The sequence below is a fragment of the Drosophila persimilis genome, unplaced genomic scaffold (assembly GCF_003286085.1).
Source record: "Drosophila persimilis strain 14011-0111.01,24,50 unplaced genomic scaffold, DperRS2 tig00000653-arrow-arrow-pilon, whole genome shotgun sequence".
NCBI classification, from domain to species: domain Eukaryota; kingdom Metazoa; phylum Arthropoda; class Insecta; order Diptera; family Drosophilidae; genus Drosophila; species Drosophila persimilis.
Window position 1 is genome coordinate 914,879 of NW_020825330.1, and position 26,200 is coordinate 941,078.

Here is a 26,200-nt window from a genome sequence, read left to right on the forward strand (position 1 = left end):
CCAGCTCCGCTTTTGTCCGCCCGCTAACACGATTCGTTGCCAACTGTTCGGCTTGGCCGCATCTCTAGCCCGAAGAAACCAAACAGTTTTCCCTCCTCCTCCTCCTCCTCCTCCCCACAACCCATAGCTCCCCAACCCCCCAACCCCACCCCTGGATGATCATATTCAATATACACGGTACTCAAAGGAGTATATGCGTGGGGGGGTAATCGTCCAAGAAGATGTACTCAAGATAGTTCTTAGAGAATTAAGGAACCTTAAAGATACAAAAATATATCAAGTTTGTCTGGATTATAGATACATTGACACTCAGAGAAATAAAACTTACACCTAGATTCAAATATGTACACCAATAGATAAAGTGTTTTCCAATTACTTTTTGGCATATTCAAATCATTTTCTGTTTTTGTTTTCTTTGAGAGTAGATATTATCTTCTAATCCCCGTAAACCCCATCGAAATTGGATAATTCTTACAGCCAAACGAAGAAAATTGTAAGGTTTATGGGTAATCGTATTTCATGGTTGCGACACCCAAGCAGACACCACGCCGACAGGACTGCCATCTTCTCTCTGTAAATCTTCTCTCGAGAAAGAGATTGCCTGTGCAATGGGTATCTTGTGGTTTCGTATCATAGTGTTATTTGTATTCCTTCTTGATTTTTGCATATTTCACGCTCTCACAAACGAAGTGAATTTTTGTACAGAAATTGCTGTGTGATTTCTCCGTTCATGCGGGGCCGTTGAAATATTTTCCTTTTTGTTTATCTATTCTGAAGCACATCCCTCGCTATCCCCCCTGCTCATGTCCATCTCCCTGTCCACACACACACACACAGCCCCCAAACCGAGGAAAACACACACAGATATTTTCTGTTATGTTATTGGGAAATGCCTGAACATACATACATATGTGGCATCCGTCGGTCGGTCGGTCGGTCGGTCGGTCGGCTAATTTGCTCGACGCTCTCTTCCCATTGCCGACATTCTGCCATTGAAAAATGACAAACAAACAGAAGCAGAAATAACAAGAAAACCCGAAAACCAAAAGCAAAATGCAAAGGAAAAACGACAACGAAAACGGAAAAAGAAAAAGAAAAGCCAGCAACGAACATATGTACTTATGTATGGGGAAAACGACATTTCGCATATTTTTCATCAGAAACAAATTGGCCCGTTTGGGCTTATCGATGGGCGGCAAGCAGAATGGGGGTGGGGGACCTGAGGTCTTGACACTTGTGGATGAGTCAGCTGGGCGGGCACTTGAGCTATCGAATGGCTATCGATTACCCAAGGGGTGTTGCGCGGGAATGCTGGCACTCGCCGTTCATCCAATGGTGTACTATTTTTGGGACCGTCCGGTATCCATAGTCATCCGTGGATTATGCACTCGATAGCTGATTGGCCGATTGGCCATTCAAAATAGATTTTAGGCCTCGATTTTCTATCGAATGTAACTCTGCCTGAAAATGCACTCAAATGCAAATTCAAATTCAATTAAATTCGCCTGGTCGCGAGCCCAAGGACTCGTCCGAAATGCAGTAGGGTGCTGTGCCGCTCCAACCTCTGTGGCATGACGTGTTTGGCATTGCAATGCGGATGGGGGAAAAGGGGGCGTGGCAATTATGTTTGCGGCCAATTTGTTGGCTGGCACGAGGAAATCTAATTTATGTAGCCGCCGACATTGATGCATCGTCATGAGGCGTGAGCGGCAATTAACGGCAACAGCCCGGGAGTATGCCACAAACTTGCCACACACTCGCCTCTCGGTGCCTCCCGCTGCCTTCCGCTGCCTCTCACTGACAGTTGCTCGGCTGCTCTCGGAAGAAGCCAAGGTCGGAGCGAAGGGTTATCGCGATTGATAAGCTTCCGCCACAGATTCTTCGCAGCTCGAACAGCTCCTCCGACTTGGGCAATTGAGTAGTTGAGTGGAAGACAACGCCATGAATAGATCCCTAGCCATCATCCTCTTGGTGATAATTTGCTGCGGCAGCCTGGAGCTGCTTCAGGCCCGCTCCGTCCCACTGCCGGACAGGCCCCACAGGCGATACGTGCGCCGACGGGTGGCACGCTACGACCCCGATCTGGACATTGTCGAGGTGAGGAACGTGTACTTCGTGCGGCGGCCCAAGAAGGTGGTGACACACCCAATCGGCGAAGAGGAGATGGATAAGCGCATGCGTTGCGACTTCGAGCCCCATCGCAGTGAATGTGAGTGTTCTAGGGAATCAGAATCAGAAGTGCTGGGATCGGCAAAGTACCAAACATTTTGTTGCCCCCTCAACAGGCCAGGACCTCGGCGCGATTCCAGCACCCCAAGCGCCCTCCACGACACCGATCAGCGGTGACTCCATGGATCGGCGGATCCGCTGCGACTTTGACCCCACAGCAGATGATTGTAAGTGGAGTGCGGAGCGGGGCAATGAACTCTCGGCTAAGGCGGTTACCCTTTTCCAGGCAAGACAGCAGCGGCTGGCACACAGCCACCGCCACGAAGCACCACACGTGCCACCACCACAAAGAGAAGCACCACACCAGCCACCACCACAACGAGCAACACCACACCAGCCACCACCACAACGAGAAGCACCACACCAGCCACCACCACAACCACCACGGATTTGCCACTACTGCCCGAGCTGACGGATCCCGAGGAGGTGGAGGAAGTGGTGGAGGAAGTGGTGGAGGAGCAGACGACCACAGAGGCTGACTACCATCTTCCCGAAGAGGATGACGACTATATAGATGGAGACGAAAAGGGCGATGACGACACGGGCCCCGATGCGGATGCGGACGAAGGCGCCACAGACGAACCGGATGAGGAGGACGACTTCGACACTGATCCAGACAATGGAAATATTGGGCCTTTCGACGACGACAGCGTTTGGAATTCACGCTAATCCGCACGGAAGTCATTCGCCCGCCACATCCGAGTATCTTCCTTGACGTGCGCCTTTTAAGGCCCAGCGAAATTTTATAATTAAGCGCGAAATCCCAGAGAGAACGAGCTCAATAAAATAGCAATGACGGAAGTCAGTGTCTGTCCTAAGCGAGGGGCGATCGCTCGGTAGATTTTCTACATAAATCGTTCACTCTTGTCGCACTTCGGTATCGGTATCAAACGTTCCTTTTTGTCATATATCGATAAACATCGATTACCTTCATCAACGCAAGAGATTTCTATGGGTAAATGAACCGTTAATTTATCCCATCGACTCGATATCTATCTATTGGTCCTATAATTTATGTATATATATCTTCATTTTGATTGTATTCCATTCTTAATCAAAAAACTGGCTCTGAAACCTCTGGATATCTTATAAAATGCATGCATTACTCATTATCAAATACTGATTCATCAGTAGCTGTTTGTTTTGATGTTGTGAGGAATAGAATACATCATACATATGTATATCTCTTCTTTCTTATATGCCTGATGAATCAGTTGTTCCCTCTTGACCTCCCATCGCACATATCTGAACATCTGTATCTAAATCGCGCGCTTCTGTCGTATCATATGCAAATTCGCATTCAGCCTATCAAATTCTAAGCATACTCTAGCCGTTCTTCAATGGATTCCCCCTTTTGCTGTGGCCAATTGTTATATAATCGACGCTGTGCCCCGCCATTGTGGGTCAATTCATTTCCCGCCAAGATGAGAGACTATACCAATTGAACGCATCTCGTACTTACAGTCTGTGGACTATATATAGTACTCGTACTCGTACTCGTATACTCATATTAGTCAGTGCTTCCGGCTACTCGTACGAATAGTCGAAAACACGCCTTGAACATGCGCTAGCGATGGATGATCCCGAGGGAGCTGGGCTCGGCGTTGGGGTTGGGGTTGGGGTTGGGGGGCTATCTTTTTGTTAGGACAGCCTTGACCCTTGACAGCAGTGTGCCCAGTCGCTGGAAAAGTCGAAAGTATCTGCGCATTTTCGGGGTTCTTGCTTCAAGGGTCTCTCGTACAAGTATCTTTGCTCGTTCTTTGTGCTTTTCCCCCTTTGTTGATGCTTAAATCAAGTCACAATTGGGCACGATCTGGCATTATGATTGTTGCCTCTGTCGCAAATTGAATTACTGGCGGGGAATGGATCGGGGCATGGAATCGAGAAAATGCGAGCAAGTGACGCGCGATGTCGAACAAAAGGCAACCGCTCGTCGGAGTCGGAGGCGACTGAATAAATTGCCTGGCGATCGAGGAGCCCCAGGTCAGTGCGAACGAGTCGAGTCAACGCTGAGGTTCAGTCTGGTGCCCCAACGCCAAAGGAATCTGCAATCAAAATAAAAAACCCAAATCCAAATCAAATCAAATCAAATTATAAAATGAATCACCTGCAAGGATCCCTGCTGCTGGTGTTGCTCCTTCTGGGAGCTACCGCCCCGACTCCGACCCGGGCGGGGCTCTTCGATTGCGAGGACAAGGTGCCCGGCTTGAGCGATCTGAATGAGAAGATCTCGGAGATTTCGGGCGGGAGTGGCAGTAGCGAGCACGAGGTTCGGGACTTCTTCAAGAACTTCGGTTGCCACATCAAGGAGGGGGCCAAGAAGCTGGGCGCGAAGGCCAAGGATCTGGGCACCGAGCTGAAGGAGGGCGCCCAAAAGCTGGGCGAGAAAGCCAAGGTCCTGGGCAGCGACATCAAGGACCGCTTCGACGGCTTCCGCGAGAAGCTCTCCAAGGACTCCGTCGAGGAGATGAGCAAAGACCGCGGCTTCCTCGCCAACGTCGAGGTCATAAACCCGGACATCCTCAAAGGCGAACAGCAATGCGGCCACGGCCACATCCTCGACGCCTTGGGCAACTGCAGCAAATTGAGGAAGTAGACCCATCTGGGTACCCATGGACGGGACGGAACCCTTTGTACATATTTTTTAAGCATTGTGAGCGACTTTTTTTTAATTTTATGATTTCCTTTGTCTGTGTGTGTTTTTATTATTATTATTTTTTATTTTTTTTTTTTTTTGTATAAATAAAAAGAGAAAGTGGAAATTCGTCGGAAACATTCAATGGGAGATAATTTCCAGGGGCATTTCCGCCATTTGTTTATGTATTTATCTGTGGGTTCAGAATTTGTTCAGCATAACGACAAATACGTATTATCAAAGACTATACAATACTATATGAGCCCGAGTAGGTAGGCAGCGGGCTCCTTCTATACACGGGGAGTTAAGGAAAAACCCCAACATCCTGGGATGGTATCCCTCATTCGTGCATCTACCTGCTGATTTTGCTCTTCACCTGGTTATCCCCAAAGGTGTTAAAAATCACTATTCTTCAGCAGAAACTGTGATTCATTTCATATACCTAATCTCTTTCACATTCTGACATTCTCCCCTCTCCATTTCCATTTGCACTTAACCTGCCATTTCCCTTCTTTCGCTCCTCAGTTCTGGTTGGAAATGCATTTCAGTTGCTCGACGACTTTCTCGCAGATCTTCCAGATACCCCACACCCCACACCACACACTCGATGGTCGATGGTCGATGGTCGATGGCCGCTGGCAGGGGCCAGAACTTGGTCAAGTGGCTTTGCCTGGCTGCAAACGGGTTTCAGTCGAGTTTGGGGTCTCAGCGGCGACACACGATCGCCACGACGCTACGACCACAGCTGCCACATACCGCCAGTGACGATGACTAATCCCCAGATGAACCTCAGCGCTGCCATTGTCGGCTGCCTGTGTTTGTGCCTGTGCCTCGGCCAGCTGCAGGCAGCGGCTATTCTCTGTGGGTCGGAGGCCAAGTCTCTGGAGGATTCGGATTCGTATTCGGATTCGGGAACGACCCCAAAGCCCCCCAGCGAGGTCACAAAGTTCGTGCACAGCGTTCAGTGCACCTTGGAGAAGGCCAAGCCCTGGATCGAGAACATCGAGAAGGAGGCCAAGCTGCTGGAGGAGAAGGCCAGGGATGTGACGCGCTCGCTCCTCCAAAGGATCACGCTCTTTGTCAACGTCCTCACGCTGCCCAAGCCGCCCAAGGATAACACCCAGATGGACAAAGACCAGGACACCGAGAAGGAAGGCAGCTCCACAATCAGATCCACCACTGAGGGAGTCACTTCCCCGAGCACTGGGCAAAACGAGGAAGCCACCACGACACCAGCTCCTCCCACACCCACAAATATCGAGTGGCTGGGAGACGATGCCAACGAGGTCGACAACGAGGTTCTCCACGGTATGAAGCAGTAGTTTCTGTACCTATTCTATACCTACTATATACAATATGCATTGGTTAATAAATTATAAAAGTAGATTAATTAAATGATTACATTTCGAATTTTAATGAATAGTTTTCTGGTTTATTCGGTGAGGTTTCGAGCTCTCAAAAGGCCCTTCCAGAGTTATTCAGGAATATGTCTCAACAGTTATCTTTCACTCTATCTGTCCCTCTCTCGCTCTCGTTCATATGTATATGAAAGAGCCCCTCCAGCTTTGGCTCTTCTTTTGTCATTTCATGCCATTCTGGTACTTGACTTTCTCTTCTCGTCTTCTGGCCCACAACTTTGTCGTTCATTCTTGACCAAAAATAAACAATGTTCAGCCGGTTTTTGGTGAGTAAATAAGCTCATCCTCAGTAGAGGAGTGCGCTGTGCCCTGTGGCAGCATCAGTTGCCAGCGGCCTGTCGGTTGGAAATGTTACTACTGAAAGCCTGCGGACTCCTGATCTTCGGCGCCATCCTCACGGCCATGGTTGGGTTGGAGGAGGCCTTTGTCTGGTCGGGCTCCAGCTGTTCGACGCGGGATCATAGCGGCTGCTGCTTCAGCTGGCGGGCACCGGTGCAGCGGGTGAGGCCACCCTGTGCCGCCGCCGCCACCCCCGCCCAGAAGATCAGACTAGTCGCATAGCAAAAATAAAGTCACACAGACACACACGCACACACACACGCACACACACACGCACACACACACACACATTCACAACTTGATTGAGATTTATTATTGTTCACTTCATTGCTGGGGGTGGTCTGGGGAGGCGGGGGGTAGCATAACCGGTTGCCTAGAGCCGTCGCTGTCGCCAGCGCCTGCTTCGCCTCGATTTCGATTTGTAGCTCTTCAGTCGCATTGCCCCACTCAAAGCGTCGAGATGAAATCGTTTGTGTTGTGCTCCCTGATCGCCCTCTTGCTGATCGATGTGGCGGTGGTCCAGGTGCGGGCCGACTGCGACGAGACCAAGGGCCCGGACGAAAGCGACTTCAAGCACTTCTTCAAGAGCCTCAGCTGCAAGGTGAAGCAAGGAGCCGAGGATGTGGCCGAGGTGGCCAAGCCATACACTGACAAGATCGGCGAGGGCGCCAAGGACTTTGGCAGCTCCGTGGCCCAAAAGTACGACGAGCTGAAGCACCGTCTCAGCGACGACACCTCCTCGCCGAAGCCCCCGTCGGCGGTGCCCTTCGATGCGCCCACCGAGAAGGTTCCCCTGGCACCCATTGCCCCATCTCATCCGCCAGCTCTGTAGACATCCCCGACATCCATCTCCAACTGCGGAAACAGGAAACAGCGTCCTGCAGCTTACATTTCTTTGTTGTTTCTTCCTTTTTTTTTTTTACTTGTGATCTATACGAAAATAAATGAATGTTTATTGAAGTGATTGTGCGCGACGGGTCGTGATCTCTTGTTTTGCAACCGCAGATGATAAGCGTCATCCGATGCGAGCGGGATCGGGACGGGATCGGGGCATGGATCAGTGCTTATCAGCCAGCAGCTAATCATAGCGTAGGGAACAACAAATCCAAAGTTCAGACTGGCACTGATCGATCCATCTAGAAGTAGTTCGAGATGAGGGATACGTCTCTAGAGCACAGTCTTCCCTTAAGGAAAAAACGGATCTTATCGAATGAGAAGTGGGGATCGGGAATACAGTCAGGGAGATCATTAGAGCAGATCGAATGATCACAAAAATAAAGGCTGGCCGAATGAAATTCGCGATGTAAGCGATTTCTGAGAACGAACTCCAATATGAGATCATTCACCACAATGACAACCACACACCCAAGATCTCCGCTACCTCTAAACAAATATTCACAACTCTCAACCGACAATCAGCACAAATTATATACCGGGGAGAAACGATGCGAGGGATCAACCACCATGACGGCCCCCAATATGCGTTCTGCTCCAACCTGTAATTTCTAAGAGTCATATGCAATTTGTGAGTGTTTTGGTTGGGATCGGATCTGTTGCTTGTTAGGAAATAGATCTTTGATGGACATTTCCCTTAAAATGGTATATCATAATCAAAACTTAATAGGGTTCTAGAAACTTGTGGCTTAATCTCGTAGTAGCTGATATTTCCAGGTTGTTTAAACACTCGTTTCCTATTGATTGGTTTTTGTTTGTCTCTACTGGTGATTTGTGTATTCGTGTATTCATTTTACATTGCCATTTCAGTGCCGGTTTGATCGGCTTGCTTTCCATTTTCATTTAGCTGATTCATTTATCATTCATTTGCGAGCCTGAAGATGTCTCAATGTCATCAGCCTAAATCACACGATATATGTACGCACGTATAGCCCCTCGAGAGGCTGGCATATATTACGATTATGTATGGCAAGACGATATCTGCATGCCAATTGCCAACTTCATTCCATTGACTGGAATTGAACTCAATTATAACACAATTCGCTTCCGTTTTGCTCCCAATTGAATGCCAGAGTATTGCCTGGGGGTACTACGATCGTCTGAAGTCTTACAAAAGTCAGATACGAGATATGCGATACGTGATACGAGTATTGCTGTGGTGGCAATCACTCATCGCCGGTGATGAGGCGACATTCGGCCGGCTGGACTTTTGCTACTCGTTTCATTTAAAACTTCCGCAAAAGTGTTTTTCTGTCAGAGTTGAACCTGTTTCTATTTTTTATTGGCTGTTAAACTAATTGTTCTATTGTTGAAATTACCCATAATTGTCCCCAGGTCTCGTCTGTCAGCCCAAAAACCAGAAACAATTAAAGCAATCAACTTGTTTGACTCACTGTCATAATCAGCGAAAACGAAACAAAACAAGCTCGAGGCAGAGCGAAACAAAGCGAAGCGAAGTGACTCTATAAACACCAAATAAATCAGATTATCACATCGAAATGTTCTGCAAAATTGGTAGCAAATTGTCTGGCAGATAGATCTTTATATGATACAATAGGACTTTGCAGAACTGTTTCTTTGAAAGAAGACTATGAGTACTCGTAAATGTTGAAGGTAAATATCTGTTTATCTGAAAGATATGTAAACTGGCTTTTAGATCAGCAACACCATGTTGCAGGCTCCCCAAATGCAACTTCAACTCGAACTCGAACTCGAACTCCACTTTCCACTTTCCACTTTCGATAAGTTTCCGGCCAAATATTCGCCTGATATTTTTTCCGTTGTTTTTCCAGAGAACTTTGCAGACAGGCAGTCAGGTTGCTCATACGCACAGTTGCACCGCACGACTGTTGGTGGTTGTTGTCCAGAGGAGGACCTAGGACTGGGGGCGACTGAGGGCGAACGACAGTCATTACCGCCAAAGTTTTGTCGGCCAACGTACTTTCGAGACAGCCATCTCATGGGCATCGAATTATGACACTTTTAGTGGTTTCTGCTAACTATTCCTGGGACCCAAGCGGGAAGGCCGGGAGGGAGAAAGAGGGCAGGGCAGGGCCGGGCATACGGCGTGGAGTAGTGGCCCGGAGAGAGCAGACAGTAGACAGCAGCCCCAAAACTGTCTTTGTATTTTAGCAAGTTTTGCCTTTTGGATTTGTTTGCAACTTTACTTCGATTTCAGGCAACAGCAACTTGCATTCATATGTACGTGCGAAAGGGAAAGAAGAAGATACAGAAGTGAGAGGCAGAGAGAGAGAAAGAGAGAGAGAGAGATACAGAGGGATATGTAGATATGTTGAGTTTTTCTGTTTTAGGCTTTCGCTGGGAATTCGGACTGATTTAAAATAACCAACAGCTTTGGAATTTGTTTTCCCTGTACAAAAATAAAGAAAGATTTCTTTCAATATTATTTAGTATTTTTTCATGGTATTTTTCTGGAAAATACTGCAAAATATAGTGGTTTTTTGGTTATTTCTTCTGCTCTTATACAAACTTTAATTAATAATGATAGCTTCTTTATTTAATATATATATTTTCTAGCAACTTTGCAACATCTTCAGTAAAGATCTGTGTAAGTCTGGAAGTATTTTATGGATATTTCAGGATGTTAATGAATTTTTCTAAAGTATTAATCTTGTATGCCAAGCTAATAAATTCTCAAAAAATGTAAGCGATGGTGAATGCTGGAACATCTGGAACCTTCCCAAACCATTTTCATACTTTATTCCTCACAACTTTCGTGGCTCCTTTCTCTCTCTTTATTTTCCTTGATTCTGAGTGTTTCCTGTGCTTCTTCTTCTTCTTCTTCTTCGGGGGTAGGTGGGGTTTGTTTTCCATTTTTGCCCAGTGTTACAGTGTTCGTGCGATGCTTTTTTACTTAAAAGTTTATCAATAAAATTATGACAGAAAACTTTTTAATTTGACGCAAAAATAGTCGTAGACACTACTCCGCATGCATTTGGGGACATTCAAACTTCCCACCCATCCGCATTCCCCACTTTATTCCATAGCCAAACAGGGAGACTGGCAAATAAATAACAAGAAACAAACAAAAAAAAAATAATAATAGATATCATATATGTATATGTAGTAATGCAGGAAGCCTATCACAGAGACAACTACTATCAGGCACTGGTTGGGAGTGAGGGGTGGTATCCTACAAGTGTCAGCCCTTGAGACTCTTCAGTTTGTTCTTCTTCTCGACAGCCAGGCTGTTGGCGAATTGCTGATCCGCCTCGGACTTGTACTCCTTCAGATTGTACTTGGTGGCCTGTAGATGGCATTAAGGATTAAGGATTAAGGATTAGGAAAAGTGGGCTCGGAGAGAGACTCACATTGAGGGCTTCTCCAAACTCGCTCATCGCCAGGCGCTGCAAGCCCCGGAAGTTGCGGCCCAGGATGCGGCCCAGCTCGTAGCGGGATATCCTGTATGCTTCTGTGGTCGTGGGCTCATCGCTGCTGCTGCTCCCACCTCCGCTGTCCTCCCCACTGACGGACTGTGAGGTGAATCCAGTATAATTTTGAGATGGAATCACTTTAAGAGAGGATCTTAAGAGTACTTACCGCCTTCTCGGTTGTGCTGCGTGGACGACTGGTGGGCTTCGCCGGGCCCGGATCGCTGAACTGCTCGTTGACGGTGTTGTATATATCATTCAGGGTGTTCCTGGTGTCCGTATATTGCTGTAGATCCGAAAATAAATATGATTAAGCCCAAAAGACAAGAGACATCATAGATGTCCAGTCAATAGACTGTTCCCATTGGCATCTATTTGTACTCACATCCACTATCAGGTTCTTGGTAATGACCATTTTTTGGAAAAAGTCCCAGAAGATTCCACGCTTGTGCCGCACATGGGGGGCATCCGAGGAGCGATCCTCCTGGGCCATGGCCAGGCCCATTAACAGGAGACTACCCAGCAGTATTGCGGACAGGGGTTTACTGTATTGCATTCTGAAAAATAAACAATATAAATTCATACTACAAGAATGGCTTAAAAGGCATTGAAAATAAAACTAATTTATTACATCCCACTGTAAAACGTCACGTTCTACCAAAGCCCTGCTTAAGGCATTAAAAAATGCAGTAGCATTTTATTTGATTTAGCATAATTTAAATTGGAATGAAGAAAATGTACCCTCTGTTCTGCCAAACAAATTTTCAAAACAAAAGTCAACTTCTTTCCCCAGAACAGAACCCCTCCCCGCCCACTACCAGCTCCTACATTCCATCTCCATAATTGTGTACTTTTTCATTTTGTTTTGCTTTTTAATGCGCGTAATTAGGAAAATTGCAAGAGTAGCTTAATAATTTTTACATTTTAATTGTATTTTTGTCAGGGAAATATCGTATCCAAATAACAAAATATCCAAAATTTCCAAATGCCATTTAATATGACAGTTTGTGTGTGTCTGCCTTTTAAGCCTCTTGGGGCCAAAGAGTTAATAGAAACCAGCAATTGGGCCGCAGGCCACAGGGGACAGAAGCCTGAAACGGTCTGCTTAATTGTTTGGCCATAATTTTCAATGCAATGTGAAAATAATTTAAATTATTTCAATGCCAAAATGTTCTCTCCTCTCCCTCTCTCAGAGCTATAAAAACAGTGTTATTTGAAACATTTTACTGCATTTTGTGCGGCATGCCTGATTATGCTGCAATTGAAAATACAATGACCTTTTGCCAGGCAATGGGAAATTGTGTTGCCCCATATATGGGGCGAATATGGGGGTAGAATATGTAAATCTCAGGCTAAATTGATGAAATTATAGCTAGAATAAATGTTAACCAGAGCGAAAGGTCAGCCGAAGCTCGAGATACACTTTATTGCAGATTAAATATGTATAAGGACAGCCTTTATTTATTTATTTTCAGCATAAGTCTCACTGGAATAGTGCTAGCGATGAAGCCGTGCAACTGGGGGGAAATCCTTTACGCTAAAACACACTCTCTTCTCTCCATGGCACAAGGGGGCTACCCTTTGCAAGGGTATACAAATATGTACAGTTGCAAAAATATTATTGGAATTATGGGAAACATTGCCTCGACTGTAGCTCCAACTTTTCCCTGTCTTGCATTTCATTGTGCTGTTCATTCCTTCTGTTTCGAGAATTCTGGCTGGAAGTGAGTGAATATATTGGCCGGGATAATTGAGCGGCGGACAGGCGGAAAGTCGAACAGTTGGATGGATGGTTAGAGCCATTTGCCAGAAACGTTGGCACTTAATTTCTCAGATTGATAGGATAGATAGAGCGAGAGCGAGAACGAGAACGAGAGCGAGAGCGAGAGGAAGAGAATGGGAATGGGATGCGGCATGGGTCATGGTTATGGCTCTATAAATACCCCAGTTTGATGGCTGATTGGAGTTGAGCAGCAAAACGAAATTTCACAACCGGAGCCAGAATAGGAGATCTCTTCTCAGTTTGAAATAGTACCGTACCTTGGCAACGAAGAGAACTGCACACTCACTCTCCTCTCCTCTACTCTCCATCCAGTAAACAATCGTTTGATGCTTTAATGCTACTCAAGAGCTCAAACTCTTTTGCCAGGCCAATGATGATGCAGCAACAACAACAACAGTAACGACAGTGAAAACCCCCGAAAAAACCCAAGCAGAACGAAAAACTACTTGAAATGAAAACTTCTGCTTTTTCGAGTGAGAGCTTTCTATGTACTTCTGCTGATACCCTCCTTTACCCTTAGCGTTCCTTTTGCTGCTACTCCCAAAAGCAATGCCATAAAAATGCATGGAGCACACACACTCACACGTATGCATATCTTTATTCCTATAGATTGCCTGTTGTACCGTAAGGCAATCATCAGGCTGGCAAGCAGCAAAGCACTGAAAGAGTGAGAGGAATACAAGAGAGGGCAGCCGAAACTTTTGATACCCTTCCAGCAGAGAAACTAAGAAGCCGCTTGTACATGTGCACATACATATGTACATACGTATATATGTGTATTGAAAATGTCTCGACAATACTTCAGCTCTGCCAGCGTCTTTCAAGCATAAGTTTCTCTGCTGCAGCCCCTGCGTCTGGTGCTGCTTCTACTTCGCCATCTCCCTGCCGCTCCCATTCGCTTAGCATAGCATGCATACATATGAGCGAAATGATTGCTTAATTGCCAAAATTCATTTCATAGAATTCCAGAGCAGACTGATATAGGCAGAGGCAGAGAGGACGCAAGAGGCAACAACAAGAGAGTGACTATGCAGAGAGAGAGCGGTACGGAGAGCGAAGTAATGTTTGGCTTTGATTTCTGTTTTTCCGATTCCCGTTGGAATACAAGTAAATTGAGTAAATGACGAAGGAATTGCGTAAACACTATCCTGCACGAAAATATTACTGTATTAAGAATTCATGCAAGAATTTGATTGGTATGCATGTCTAGTCGTGGACTGCAAGAGATAATTAACTCCGTTTCATTTAACCTTTAGCCATGCTCCACTGTAATCTGTTTTACCACTTGCTATTGAAGCGATCCACACATTTGCTGCTCTCCCTTTCATAGTTTTATCGGTGCTTCGCTTGCGCGGTTCTTAGCTTTGGTTTTTTATTAATTTCTTTATTTTTACGTTCATTCCTTCGTCTTGCCAATCGTACAATGCCGCCGGACTTATCGCAGTATCGCATTAAACTTATAGCACTAGAGTATGGGGTTCGGTCAGGGCCAATATCGGGGTATCGCTAAGGGCTAATATTGGGGTGTTGGTTTCGGTTAATGTGTAGACTGTCAAAATATAACTTTTTTTCCGCAGTCCAACTAAGAAATCGCCCAAACAAAGCTAAATCAATTTGACAACAACTGCGGCCAAACGGTAAATTAAATACAGGTAAGGAAATCACACAGATAAGCTGTTTTGCTCCCCCCTTCTCGGTCTTGTCCTTATTGTCTTACGCATTCACAAAAGTCTGGAAGTCTGCAGGCTGGTGTGTTTGGTAGCCTTACCTTTATTTTAAACACTTTGCGCTGGACCTAAGTTTTCGCTGCTCTCTCACGCTCCCTCCCCGCCCGCTACGTAGATGTTTCTTCTTCATCGTGTTGTCATTATCAGCGTTTTCGCTGCAATTGCTGCTGTTGTTGTTGTTCTTGCTGTCGTTGTCTCTGCCGCCGCTGCTTCTTCTACTTCTGCTTGAGCATTTTAATTATGCCCTAATGGCGCGTATTAGCTGTCCCTGTCTCTCTGCTTTCATTCCTGCTGACTGTCTCATTACGGACTAACGGCATCGGTATTTGGGCAGCGCTCTCCCGTTCTTCAGTACGGGCCAGTGGCTCGTTTTTTCTGCTGCTGCAACTTTGCCCATTTTTCGACTAGATTTCCAGTTAAGTTTGTCTGCTCCGGCAGTCCCGCTCTGTCTTACAGTGCTCCTCTGCTCTGCGCTGCTCTCCTCGGCACTGCACTTTTCTGTCTCAGGTAAATTTGCACTGGCCCGCAGCTGGGCAAACCCTTTTCTTCTAGCACGACCCTGTAACTAATGCGGATGACGGGCTGCTTTCGGCAGTATGTGGCTAGGAGGATGTCTTGATGCTTGAAAATGGTTTTTCAGTGGGCATGTTAATTGATTATTATTCCCAGCTACATGTGTACATATGTATGCACGTATCAGAACAACAATTTCTTATACATGCACATAGAGTACGTATGGACATCCACTCAATTAAAGGGTGTCCATCATTCGTTATCATAGCTTATATCACTCTATCTGTCTTCCTTTTTCCCAGTGCTTTTTGGCTTCCTCTTGCATTCAGCTGATGGCATTCTCGTACCCCTCCACCACTCTCTACTCCCACAGCCCATCTTCCACATTGGCTGGCTTTTGCTTACTTTTGTAACCGGTTTTTCGGCAATTCCCGTTGCACTTTTGTGCACGCTTTGATTATTTTATTGCCCATCCGACTATCCTGCCCGCACCGCACCGCTCCGCACCTCCTTCCCTGGACAAACTTCATTTGAAATTAAAACTTTTTCGGATAGAACAAGAGAGAAAATAGAGAGTGTCGGCGAGGGGGAACGAGTGAGGGAGAGAGTGAGAATCGCATTCTTGATTATGTTTTCCAACGGGCTCATCAACTGGCCAACGGTTCTTTGTAATTATAGTATCAATGGGAGGGCGTAGGAGAGGGCGGGTGTTTGCCAGCGAAGAAGGGGAGGAGGCGGAGGCGTGGGCGGTTCACTGCAAAAGCCAAAAATCAATCAATTTTCTATGTCCGTCTGCTCTCAAAATATTTTTGCATGGCATTTCAATTAAATTTGATTTGATTCGATTCGATGCTATTCTCTTTCAAGCACACCAAGCGGGTGTCCCTCTCTCTCTCTCTATGTCTCTTACGCACTCTGGCCCACGACGCTCTCTCTCTCTCTCTCTCTCTCTCTCTCTCTCTCTCCCTGACACTGTTTGCGTGAGTAAGTACAGTTGCACATAAGCAGGACACAGAGTGACCAGCACAGAAAGAGAGAGGGGGAACGAAAGATAAGAAACAGCAATGAGCTTCGGGGTCGGCCTTCTGATACCCTACCAGATCAATTGCTGCAATGTCTCTCGATCCAACACGCAGCTTGTAAAGAATGCGTCTCTCTTCTTGCTCTCTGAGTAAGAAGTTGGTGCTACAAATACATACATATGTGGTCAAAGTCATCATACCCACTGCAAGGGTCTTGTATGTGCATGTGTAACTAATGATACACACACTCGAGCGCACAAGCATGCATAAGCACACAAAAGGAGACAAAGAGATAGAGAGTGAGAGACATAGACACAAGAGGGAGAGAGCGAGCGCGACAATTGCTGCCTGGGATCTCCGCCTCATTTCGCATTTGCATGCTGAGTACCAATTAAACGGGACTTAAGAGCGATTTAAATGTCCTCGATATGTGGTCGACGTCGACGTCGTCGGCGACTGCGATGCCTGCAGAGCAGTCGGCAACGATTTGTGTGTGTTGCCGCCATGGGCGGTCTCCCACAAAATTTATGGTACACCCTTCAAATGGCAGAGAGAACAGAGATTGCAAAATAGTATTGGCAGAATTGACTTTCTAAGAGTATCGGAATCATGAGTGTTTGTATGTAAAATCAGATTTGCCAGAAAGAGTATCGAAAGGTTTTTTCAAATATAGACAGTGTCTCCCATAAAAGTTCGGCCACTTTTTGACCCGGCAGAGCATGAATGTACCCAAAAGTGATACCCGTGGGTACGCGGTACACATGGTCTCATGGTACATACATTTATTTCCACATTCAAATTTGTAATGGACCAAGCCCAAAAGTATGCCACAGTTTTAGTTGTGGTACTTCTGGAAAAAGCCGAAAAAGTCGATATTTAGATTTGAAGTGTTGTGCCAAATGATGGCACTATATATTGTGAAATTTTACTAGATTACACACCCATAAGATAACATACCCTGCCCTCTCCCCCGATTGATTCCATTCGTTCAGTTTGAAGCCTGGCCTTCGCCTTTGCAAAACTAGTAATGAAATGAAAGATAAATAAATCCAACTCGGGCCAAAAACCTGAGGCCTGGGGTGGCCATAAACCTGAGGAGTCATAAAATGTGCGTTTATTGAAATTAAAACATGGCCAAGAGGCCACACAGAGAGAGAGAGAGAGTTGGATGGGAGGCAGGTGTCGAGGCGGAAGCGATCATAAAACTAAAACACAGACAGAAACTTGACCCAGCCAGAAGTCTTGCATAATAAATGCTCATAAAGCTTTATGACGATGTTCTATGTGGTGGGTTTTGGGCGGCTAGCGAAAGGGTAATGGTGACCCCAAGTTGACCCGCAAACAGCTGCCAAGGACGCTCCAAAAGCACACATGTGTATGTGTACGTGTGTGTGGGTGTGGGTGTGATATAGAGGGGCAGGGGGCTGCCATCCATTCGCTTCCATGACTTTGGCGCCACGTAAAAGTTAAACAACACGAAATTCCATTAAGCGAATGGATTGCCATTCATAACTGTCCTCGTGTGTGTGTGTGTATCTATGTGTGTGTGTGTGGGTGTGTGGGTGTGTAAACAACGATATACCGACCAGGGATACGAGAGCTGCCTGCAAATGAGAGGGAACCCATTTATTGATATCTGACGGGGAGGGACAGAGCAGGGCATATGTACATACATATCTTTCGAACTGCAAACAAGAGAGACAGATGGATAAAGAAGAAATAGAGATCGCCAAAATCCTACTCTCTCTTTTGTGTGCTCCAGAAATAATGAATCTGGTTCAAAAGATATCGGATGTATCGAATCGAATAAACTGACCGTCGAATCCCTATCCCATCCAAACCACATCTGAACTCGAACCAGTTTCGTAGTTGGAACTGGGAACTGGGAAAACCCCCATCCAACACCCTATGTATCCCTGCTATCTACCCCTTATTCCACCCTCTGTGCACCCGAACACCCCGCGCGGGCTGACCATCCATCTGGGCATTGCTTTCATATGTTTACTTTGGGCATCCCATAAAGGTGACCAGACTCTGTGATATGTCATTTATTTTCAGCGCCGGAACCGGGACCCGGGAAGAGACCGGATACCGCGCCCGCCATTTGTAAACTCAACCGGAAAATTGCTTTTCTCAGCGCGTAGCAGCCCCAGCTCTCGCTCTTCGCTCCTCACTCCTCACTATGCCATTGTAGTTTTCCCTTTAGTTTTGGCCCCTGCTAATGGCCGCACACACACACAGAAACACACACACACACGTAAAAAAATGGAAAGGAAAAATATCATAAAAAAACAAAAGGAAAAACTGTTTTGTTTGTGTCTCTTTCTCGTGGGTTGAGGGGGGGCTGTCCAGAGGGGGGGAAAGAAAAAATTGTTTACAGATGTAATTAAATTTGCAATCGTGGAGGAAAGTCAGGGGAAGATTCCCTTTGCCCCCGTATTTAATTGTTTGGCATTAACATTATTTCACAGGAAAAGGAATTCAGAATGGATAAGGGGGGAGTCATAGAGGAACACCAAGGGCCATGGGGGAGGCACGGCTACGTGATCGTCGAGTCTGGCTCATAACTCATATTACGTGTACTCCCCATCGTCTTGGAACACTTTATGCGGCCGACTCTCCCGCTGCTGCTGCCGCTGCCGCTGCTGCTGCTGCTGCTGCTGCGTCTTGGCCAGAACTACGTGCCAACTGTCAAAAGGCGGCATCCTGCCATTCAGGGGGTCCAAAAGAGAGTCAATAAATAAAACATACTCGTACATATTGATAGAGAGAGAAAGAGAGAGACGCGTGCGGGTCCGTGGCGTGGAATTTCCGGAATACGGAGGAATCTTTAAGTTTTTGCGGATGGTATACAAGCAACGGTTTGAAATTCCGAAAAGACTATAGATTCTCGGCAAAGGGTATCTGGGGCTTCGACCTTCGAAGCAGGACTTTCCCTCTTCTTTGTAATTGTGATTTCTTCAGCTGCTATTTTCCATCACCCCCTTTCTTCCTGCTCACAGTTTTTCCACAGCTGTATAAATAGATTTCTTTGTCACTGGGTTACTCCCTCTATGAAGCGCAGTGATTATTCTGCTATTCCCCCCGAGATAAATAATCAATTGAAATTGAAATGCCAATAAACATCCAACAAGTAGGGACATTGGGTAGAGTCTTAGATACATCTCCATTCGTACTCAAGATACACCTAAGACAGAGGCACATGCGAGGATCACAGACTCTTGAGTATGGCCGAATTATTCCCATCTCTTTTTATTTGATAGCCACCAAATTGGGACAAATAATTTCGCTAGATAAATACAATTAATTGTTTCCCTTTCGATTCCTTTTTCTGTCAATCTCAATCCGAGAGAGAGAAATATTTGTAGTATTTCCTGAGGCGAAAATCGTGAAAATATTATTTAATGTTTCCGTAGACAGAAGTATTTTGTTCTCGTATTACAGATGGAAGTGAATGCATTTGAGGTCCTCGCTAGCGTCCCCGACGATCCAGACACGGGAAGGTTTCTCGGTCAATCGAGGTATCTGAAGCTGGAGATACCACCCAACGCGGAGGGTTGTCGCCGGTTCCTGCACGGCGTGGCCATCAAGGAGACACTAACCGGCGATGTGGTGATGGAGGACTGTGTCGAGATGACCACCAGCACTGTGCTCCGCTACTGTGGCATCGTTAAGGTGTCTCGGGCATGCATTCTCAAATTTATATACCCCAAAGATTTCTTTGTATCAAAATACAACACCACTGAACACGAGAAATAATTCCTCATGCTTGGCTCCCCAATGACAGTCGTGAAATTCGATTGAAATAAACCATTAAAATAAACCCTCAAATTGAAAAAAAAAGAGTCACTCAGCAAATGCTAATCGACCGGCAAGCAAAAAAACTACCAATGGCCGAAGCTTTAGATACACTTGCAGACTTAATTGAGTTACTGGGAGACAGATTCGATGCTCGACGATGCCCGATGGCTCCCACATGTGATTAAGTGAACGCTTAAGTGACGGGGGCTCCCCGTCTTACACGATGGCCATCAGATATGCTCCCCGCTCTCTGTGGCAAACATGGCTGAACGAGCATCGATCGAACCTTTGCAAGGGTATAGAAACTATCAACGACAAACATCGAATGGGAATGTGAAACACATAAACCTCGACCTTGACTTTCAAACAAACCGAAAAATAAAAACAAAAACAGCCCACACAAAACGACAAGGTCGTGCATGGGTCTTGCCCAACACTCTGGATGTTTTGGCGGTTTTCTTCATTAATATTGACCAAATTCTTTGGGCCAATTGGTCAGTGCAGGCCCTAAATGGAAACCGATAAGACGTTCAGACGGATCCAACATTGACAGGTGGTAATTGATGGCCCGAGGGTCGTTTCTGCTTTTGGCCAGGTTTTGTTGCGCTTTGATTAGCAGTCAATTGGCGCCTTCATCAATTGAAACTATTTTTGGCCACCATTTTGGGAGGGGGGACCAGTTTGTGGGAGTTTCTATGCCAACAATTAGCTGGTAATTGGCTTAAATTGTTTTCGGGTGCCAAAATAAACTGCAATGCTGGGCGATTTTCCATGGAATCTTCGCTTTTTAACCCAGAATTTTGACCGCTCTTTCAGTATTTCCCCACCTTATGGGAGCCCTATCAACTGCATATTGCATCTTTCGCTTGTTGCATAATCGAGTGCAGTATGGGGCAGCCCCGGGGCACTTTGGGGGCAGCTGCATAAACTCTGAAGGCGAACACGTCAATCTGCCACACAGTCTGTGGGGTCTGTGGGTCTGAGGGGTGCGGTGAGGCAAGTGGAGCTCGACAATTGGGTCAAAATTGTTTACACTCCGCTGCGCATGCGTCGCCGTCTCGGTTTCGGTTTCGGTTTCGGTTACAGTTGATGTCTCGCCTACCCCTCCCCACCCCTCCCCGACGGCCGTCGGTCCGGGTCCGTCTTCTGCAAACGAGAGACCCATTGCCCATTCGAAACCGATTCGGAATCCGCCAAAAATCAACCTTTTGAGCATTGTTATTTATTTGCTTATTTCTGTGTGGATTTTTTGACTGTGTGTGGAATTTTGTTTTTGTTGATCTTTCGGCATTTCGGTTGGACCTCAAGGCCGTTCCGTTGAAGATTTCGATGGATTTTGTATTGAAATTTCCCATGATACACGCAGATCGCGGCACACCCGTCGAACCCCGAACTGGACCAAGGAAAACCTGATCGGATCTGGTCAGATCTGTGTGAAAACTGGGGTTGCTTTGGGGTCAAGACTGAATTTATGAAAACCCATTAATAACCCAATTGAGTGTTGAAACATGTTTTTGGATTGCGATTTTAAGGAAAAACCAGCGATTTATTCTTCGTATAACTTATGGATAGTAGGGGATTTTCATGGACAAATCATTTAGTTTTCAACGCATTTTCAACACATGTATTCAGCTTCAGCTTCAGCACGCACTCTTGCCCAATATGTCGGAGGGTCAGTCAGGGGTTAAGCTTCGCAGCTTTACAGCTCTACAGCTCTACAGTTGCCCAACACAACACAAATAACCGCATAAGAAAATACACATTGAAAAAAATTTGAAAATTCGAAAAATATTTCCCAAAAAATATTTGTATTTCGGAATGCAGCACAGAAGTCACACCAGCAATGTAAATGGTAAAAACAAACACCGAAACTGAAACTCACTTTCACGCCGCTCGATAATCAATCGGTCAATCAATCAATCAATCAATCAATTAGTTTAAAAGGTGGATGTATGTACAGCACTGCGAGGGTAACCGAAATCGAAAACTCAGATCAATAGCACACGAAAGAAACCGAAACCGAGTTCGAAAACCAATTTGATTCGGTGTTCGATATCGAAAACAGTTCTATAACGATATGGTCGTGGCGCCGCGACCGCTGGGGAATATATGATTTTGGCGCCGGGCTACCTGGTTACTGGGGTTTGGCGCACGCGAAAGAGAACTAAGCGGCGACCAAATTGTTTAAACTTAAAAAAGCTATGTAGGCAGTTACCAGCGGCGACTGCGTCGACAGCGTCGACAGCGGCCGTGGCAGCGCGGGGCGGGGCGGCCCGAACCGGACTGCGGGCACAGTGGAGGCCATCGGCCTAAAAGCAGTCGAATAGCGGCTTAGCGTATTCAAATTTGCTTGAAAAATGAATTAAAAACTAGTCCTAGTACCTACACACCGTTTTCCAAACCAGCAATACACAAAGGAAGCAGTACCGAGCCGCGCTTCGATGTGATTTTGTCACCACCGCATTGCCAATCGTGCCCACTGTGCCAAGTCGAGCTCCAAAATGCAGGCAGAGACGGCAGCAGCGGGAGAGCAACTCCAAGCCCAAAGCTCGTCGAGAGTTGGCAGAGGCAGCGTAAGCGCTGCAAACGGCACAAGCTGCAAGTGCTGCAGAGGCAGCGGCAGTAAGAGAGTGCTGCTGCTGCTGCTGCATTGCATAAGAGCCGCCAGCAGATCCAGCAGCAGTGTAATGGATACAATACCATGCCCACCATCGCGACGGCATGGCCGAAGATCGGAGATCGGAGATCGGAGATCAGGGGTCCCGCCCCACACGGGCATTCCGACTGCTTGGGCCAAAAGAAAAACATAAACCAGCTCGAAATTCAGGCATTTAATTGTTTAAGAAACATTTATGTATGTATGCAGGTATGTTCATACGAATGATGTATGTATGTATGTATGCAGGGTCTTCACAAGTTAATTAACAACGTATGTACGCATGTATGGGTAAAGTAGCTAGCGATTTATTCTATTGCTCTCCCTCCCTCAACAATTCCTTTCTGATCTTCCTTCTGTTTCTCTCTCACAGTCACCAACACTACCGCGCCACACTCGGCTGAGACGACTCTCTTTTGCTCACGGACCACGCTATCAGCACATACGAATTGAATGAATAACGGTTTGGTCCTCCTCTTTCTTGCCTTTGTCAAGTCGCATCATTAAGAGCATCTGAAAGCATCTATAGTAATGATACGTATCTGATTCTGTATGGATACGCTTTGGCAAGGTCTCCCTCCACCGGAGGAGACCCACTCTAGGGAGAGGTAGAGTGAGTTATAAGCGTCAAACGCCTAACAAATAAACACTGAAACACTTACAACACGGTCAAACGGGGAGAGGAGAAGGGCGAAACAAACGAAACAAATTGCAGGCGACAAAAACGATTTTCGGGTAGCTTTTGTTGCTTATGTAATAATCGCACTAATTGAAACGTTTTGTCAGAAGCAACGACTACAAAAACAACGCCAGCGATAACAACATCAAACACAGACCCATAGCCAGACCCCCTGCAGGCCCCTCTTCCCGCTAACCTCTTCCTTTGGTAGTTTTTATTTTCATTTTCTGTGATACTGCAAAAATAAAGGAGGGCCAGCAAAATATGAAACAAGAGCTACTACTGAAGTCGAAGCCTTAGATACCCTTTCATCTCCAGTCGTACTCAAGAAACACTCAAGGGTATTACACAAATTAATGATTTACATACTCTTGAGTATGGCCGAATTATTCGCAGAAAATAAACTATTGAATTGATAATTTCCCATCTTTATTCATTTGATATATGTATGTATGTAGGTACACCCCAAGTCTGCTTTATAATGAAGTGTTCTCTGAATAAATCAGTTGTTCTTATTGTTGGAATTTTCTCTGTTTACCCACCTTTTCCACCTTTTCGTGAAAATTAAATTTTTTTTGTTTGTGTACTCACAAGTCGGAGCTTGCCCATTGACTGAACTATTTTATTCTCGATTACAGATGGAATCTGATGCACTTGAAGTCCTCGCAAGCGTCCCCGACGATCCAGACACGGGAAGGTTTCTCGGTCAATCGAGGTATCTGAAGCTCGAGATACCACCCTTTGTGGGGGGTTGTCGCCGACTCAAAGACGGCGTGGCCATCAAGGAGACACCACAAATAGGTCCTTTTTCTTGGCTCTTCGATTTGTATCACCCCGCAAGGATAGTCGCGAAACTCGATACAAGAAACCGTGGAATAAATGTAAAAACAACCTCTCAGAATCGCAATACCCTCCGTAAGGGTACTGACATTTTTGCAATTTATTTTCGGATAAAACTAAACATTTTTTGATATGTTTATCTTGGCAAAAACAAGAAGCGAAAAACGAGACCATAAACCCAGGGACAAAAAAAAAACATTTGCACTCCGGAAATGTGCTCGAAATGTAAGTTTTGGCCTGACATTTAAAAACCGGAACAGAAGTGGTTTAAATTTATAGAAATTCATATAAACAAAGCCCGCGGGAGTAGGCCAGGTGAGTGGATCGACTTGTGGATACCCTGTGCTCAAAGGGCTAAGCCCTGAGCACACATTCGATACGCTTAAGGCCTAGATGGATGTACATATGTAGAGAGAAGGACGCTGTTGCTTTCCCCGCTATTTGAAAATGAAAGTAGAGTGGTCCCAGCTATAGGATTTTTCTACCATAAATTGTGGGATAAATTCCTTTACCAATTTACATGTTTTTGCCGCCTCTCCAGGCGGTTTCGTCCCTCCACCCTCCCGCCTTCCCTTCATTTTTTGTGTGATTAATTAAGTAAAGTGTGGACGTAGTCGAGCCGAGAGTCGGGAGTCGAGAGTGGAGAGTGGAGAGTGGAAAGTGGAGTTGGAGAAATGTAAACGAGAGCAAAATTGCACAAAATGGTCTCAATTAAGTTCGTTGATTCGCCTTCTGTCCCCGTCCCCGCTTCCTGCCCCAGACTATGGCTCTCTGTCTGTTTGTCCGTCTGGCCGTCTGGCAGTCTGCCTGTCCGTCTGTCTGTGTGTGTAAACAAATAAATTTTTATTTAATTAAAATACTGAAAATAAAAGTAGCAATTCCCTACACCCACACACACACACACACAGCGACACATTTGCAGATAAACTTTTATGGCATTAAATGCAAAAATGCCGACAGATGCAGATGCAGATGCAATGCCCGTATGCCCTGCCAAAACGTGGGTGCATCTCTCGCATGGTTTAGAAGGAAAAACCATCCGTTTTTGGCACTACAGAATATTCCCATAGAGAGGCCCAAAGCTGCCTGTGATCTCCAGACGGTTTTCTATTAATTGGTCGAATGAAAAGGATTCTGAATAATGAGTGCACTTTGGGATACCTGCCACGTAGAGTATCCGAAGTTTTTGTTGTTATCGGGGAATAATCCGTCGGAGCCGGGCAAGGCCCAGTCCGATCCCCCTGGTGCGCCGGGGGTCCCTGTGGGTCCTGCATTGTGTATTTGTTTTGGGCATAAATGAAATATGCATAACGTAATATGCAGTTGGTAAAATGTCGGTTTTTGGTATTTGTTAAAGTATTTTGTCGGCCTTTTTCATATTATTGTTATATAACCAGCTCTCTAGCACCTCTGGATCCCTCTCTGGCGTGGAGTTCTGCACGAGTATCCCCAATATTTTTGCATATTTAAAATTTATATTAATTTTGCAAAAACAAAAACTAGCAAAAAAGTGAGCCAGGAGTCGAGAGCGAAAGCAAAGCAAATAGAAACCCAAATTTTTTGTTTTGTGTTGCACTATTTTCGGTTCTATTTTCGTTAGATTTCAATTTTATCGTATTGTCCAACGGCAACAATTTCGTTTCCTTCACTCCGTGTGCTTTTTGTCGCTTTTATTTTGTTTCGTCTCGTCTCGTCTCACCATCTTATATTTGTATGTATTTATGTATGTATTTTTAGCCAAATTTTGTGTACCTTTGCAGAGGGTACATTCGAATTGTGAGGAATTTTGTAGCCACAAGAGAGAAAACTTTGGCTGAATGGCTGGGGTCGTCGGAGTGATATATCTACATATGTATATACTTGTGTATATATGTATAACATAATGCCGTAAACGGGCTGTTAATGCAGATCGGTCCCCGTGAGGAGTAACAGGCTGTTAACCTGGACTGTTAACCTGGACTGTTAACCTGGACTGTTAACCTGGACTGTTAACCTGTTAAACCCCGCCATAGAACAGCTTTTTGGTCCCCAGTGCAACATCCTGGTATTTTATAGTCTTTTCCTGAACACAGTCGTGCAATTGAGAGATGCATTGTCCGTGTCCCACCGCAATATATGCATACCTTGTTGGTGCTCGAGATAGAGAGAGAGAGAGAGAGAGAGAGAGAGAGAGATTGATTGTGCAAAGGAATGAAAGGGACTCACCCAGTGT

At 45.7% G+C, this 26,200-nt stretch overlaps 6 protein-coding genes across 6 annotated transcripts; 5 read left to right on the plus strand and 1 right to left on the minus strand.

Moving 5' to 3' along the window:
• The first annotated feature begins 1,926 nt into the window (after nucleotides 1-1,926).
• On the plus strand, nucleotides 1,927-2,898 carry LOC6597859. Its single transcript, XM_002023016.2, has 3 exons — nucleotides 1,927-2,209; nucleotides 2,286-2,396; nucleotides 2,456-2,898. Exons 1-3 carry the CDS (start codon nucleotides 1,942-1,944, stop codon nucleotides 2,896-2,898), a joined length of 822 nt encoding a protein of 273 aa, XP_002023052.2. The 5' UTR covers nucleotides 1,927-1,941.
• A 1,315-nt stretch (nucleotides 2,899-4,213) lies between these two features.
• LOC6597858 lies at nucleotides 4,214-4,935 on the plus strand. The gene has a single exon (XM_002023015.2). The coding sequence runs from the start codon at nucleotides 4,328-4,330 to the stop codon at nucleotides 4,823-4,825; it is 498 nt and encodes a 165-aa protein (XP_002023051.1). The 5' UTR covers nucleotides 4,214-4,327; the 3' UTR covers nucleotides 4,826-4,935.
• Nucleotides 4,936-5,553: 618 nt separating this feature from the next.
• On the plus strand, nucleotides 5,554-6,280 carry LOC6597890. The gene has a single exon (XM_002023014.2). It carries the CDS (start codon nucleotides 5,632-5,634, stop codon nucleotides 6,184-6,186), a length of 555 nt encoding a protein of 184 aa, XP_002023050.1. The 5' UTR covers nucleotides 5,554-5,631; the 3' UTR covers nucleotides 6,187-6,280.
• Nucleotides 6,281-7,066: 786 nt separating this feature from the next.
• On the plus strand, nucleotides 7,067-7,585 carry LOC6597889. Its single transcript, XM_002023013.2, has one exon. It carries the CDS (start codon nucleotides 7,082-7,084, stop codon nucleotides 7,451-7,453), a length of 372 nt encoding a protein of 123 aa, XP_002023049.1. The 5' UTR covers nucleotides 7,067-7,081; the 3' UTR covers nucleotides 7,454-7,585.
• Nucleotides 7,586-10,528: 2,943 nt separating this feature from the next.
• On the minus strand, nucleotides 10,529-21,810 carry LOC6597888. The gene is made up of 5 exons (XM_002023012.2): nucleotides 21,696-21,810; nucleotides 11,353-11,524; nucleotides 11,137-11,253; nucleotides 10,908-11,069; nucleotides 10,529-10,843 (listed from the first exon to the last, which is right to left on the minus strand). The coding sequence occupies exons 2-5, from the start codon at nucleotides 11,521-11,523 to the stop codon at nucleotides 10,739-10,741; spliced, it is 555 nt and encodes a 184-aa protein (XP_002023048.1). The 5' UTR covers nucleotide 11,524; nucleotides 21,696-21,810; the 3' UTR covers nucleotides 10,529-10,738.
• On the plus strand, nucleotides 14,150-19,797 carry LOC6597887. The gene is made up of 2 exons (XM_002023011.2): nucleotides 14,150-14,402; nucleotides 19,457-19,797. Exon 2 carries the CDS (start codon nucleotides 19,457-19,459, stop codon nucleotides 19,769-19,771), a length of 315 nt encoding a protein of 104 aa, XP_002023047.1. The 5' UTR covers nucleotides 14,150-14,402; the 3' UTR covers nucleotides 19,772-19,797.
• Nucleotides 21,811-26,200: the final 4,390 nt, after the last annotated feature.

Coding starts and splice junctions, on each gene's coding strand:
- LOC6597859 (XM_002023016.2), top strand. CDS start 1,942: ATGAATAGATCCCTAGCCATCATCCTCTTGGTGATAATTTGCTGCGGC. Junction 2,210..2,285: donor CGAGCCCCATCGCAGTGAAT/GTGAGTGTTCTA, acceptor CCCCCTCAACAG/GCCAGGACCTCGGCGCGATT. Junction 2,397..2,455: donor TGACCCCACAGCAGATGATT/GTAAGTGGAGTG, acceptor ACCCTTTTCCAG/GCAAGACAGCAGCGGCTGGC.
- LOC6597858 (XM_002023015.2), top strand. CDS start 4,328: ATGAATCACCTGCAAGGATCCCTGCTGCTGGTGTTGCTCCTTCTGGGA.
- LOC6597890 (XM_002023014.2), top strand. CDS start 5,632: ATGACTAATCCCCAGATGAACCTCAGCGCTGCCATTGTCGGCTGCCTG.
- LOC6597889 (XM_002023013.2), top strand. CDS start 7,082: ATGAAATCGTTTGTGTTGTGCTCCCTGATCGCCCTCTTGCTGATCGAT.
- LOC6597888 (XM_002023012.2), bottom strand. CDS start 11,523: ATGCAATACAGTAAACCCCTGTCCGCAATACTGCTGGGTAGTCTCCTG. Junction 11,254..11,352: donor CCAAGAACCTGATAGTGGAT/GTGAGTACAAAT, acceptor TCGGATCTACAG/CAATATACGGACACCAGGAA. Junction 10,844..10,907: donor AGTTTGGAGAAGCCCTCAAT/GTGAGTCTCTCT, acceptor TGCCATCTACAG/GCCACCAAGTACAATCTGAA.
- LOC6597887 (XM_002023011.2), top strand. CDS start 19,457: ATGGAAGTGAATGCATTTGAGGTCCTCGCTAGCGTCCCCGACGATCCA.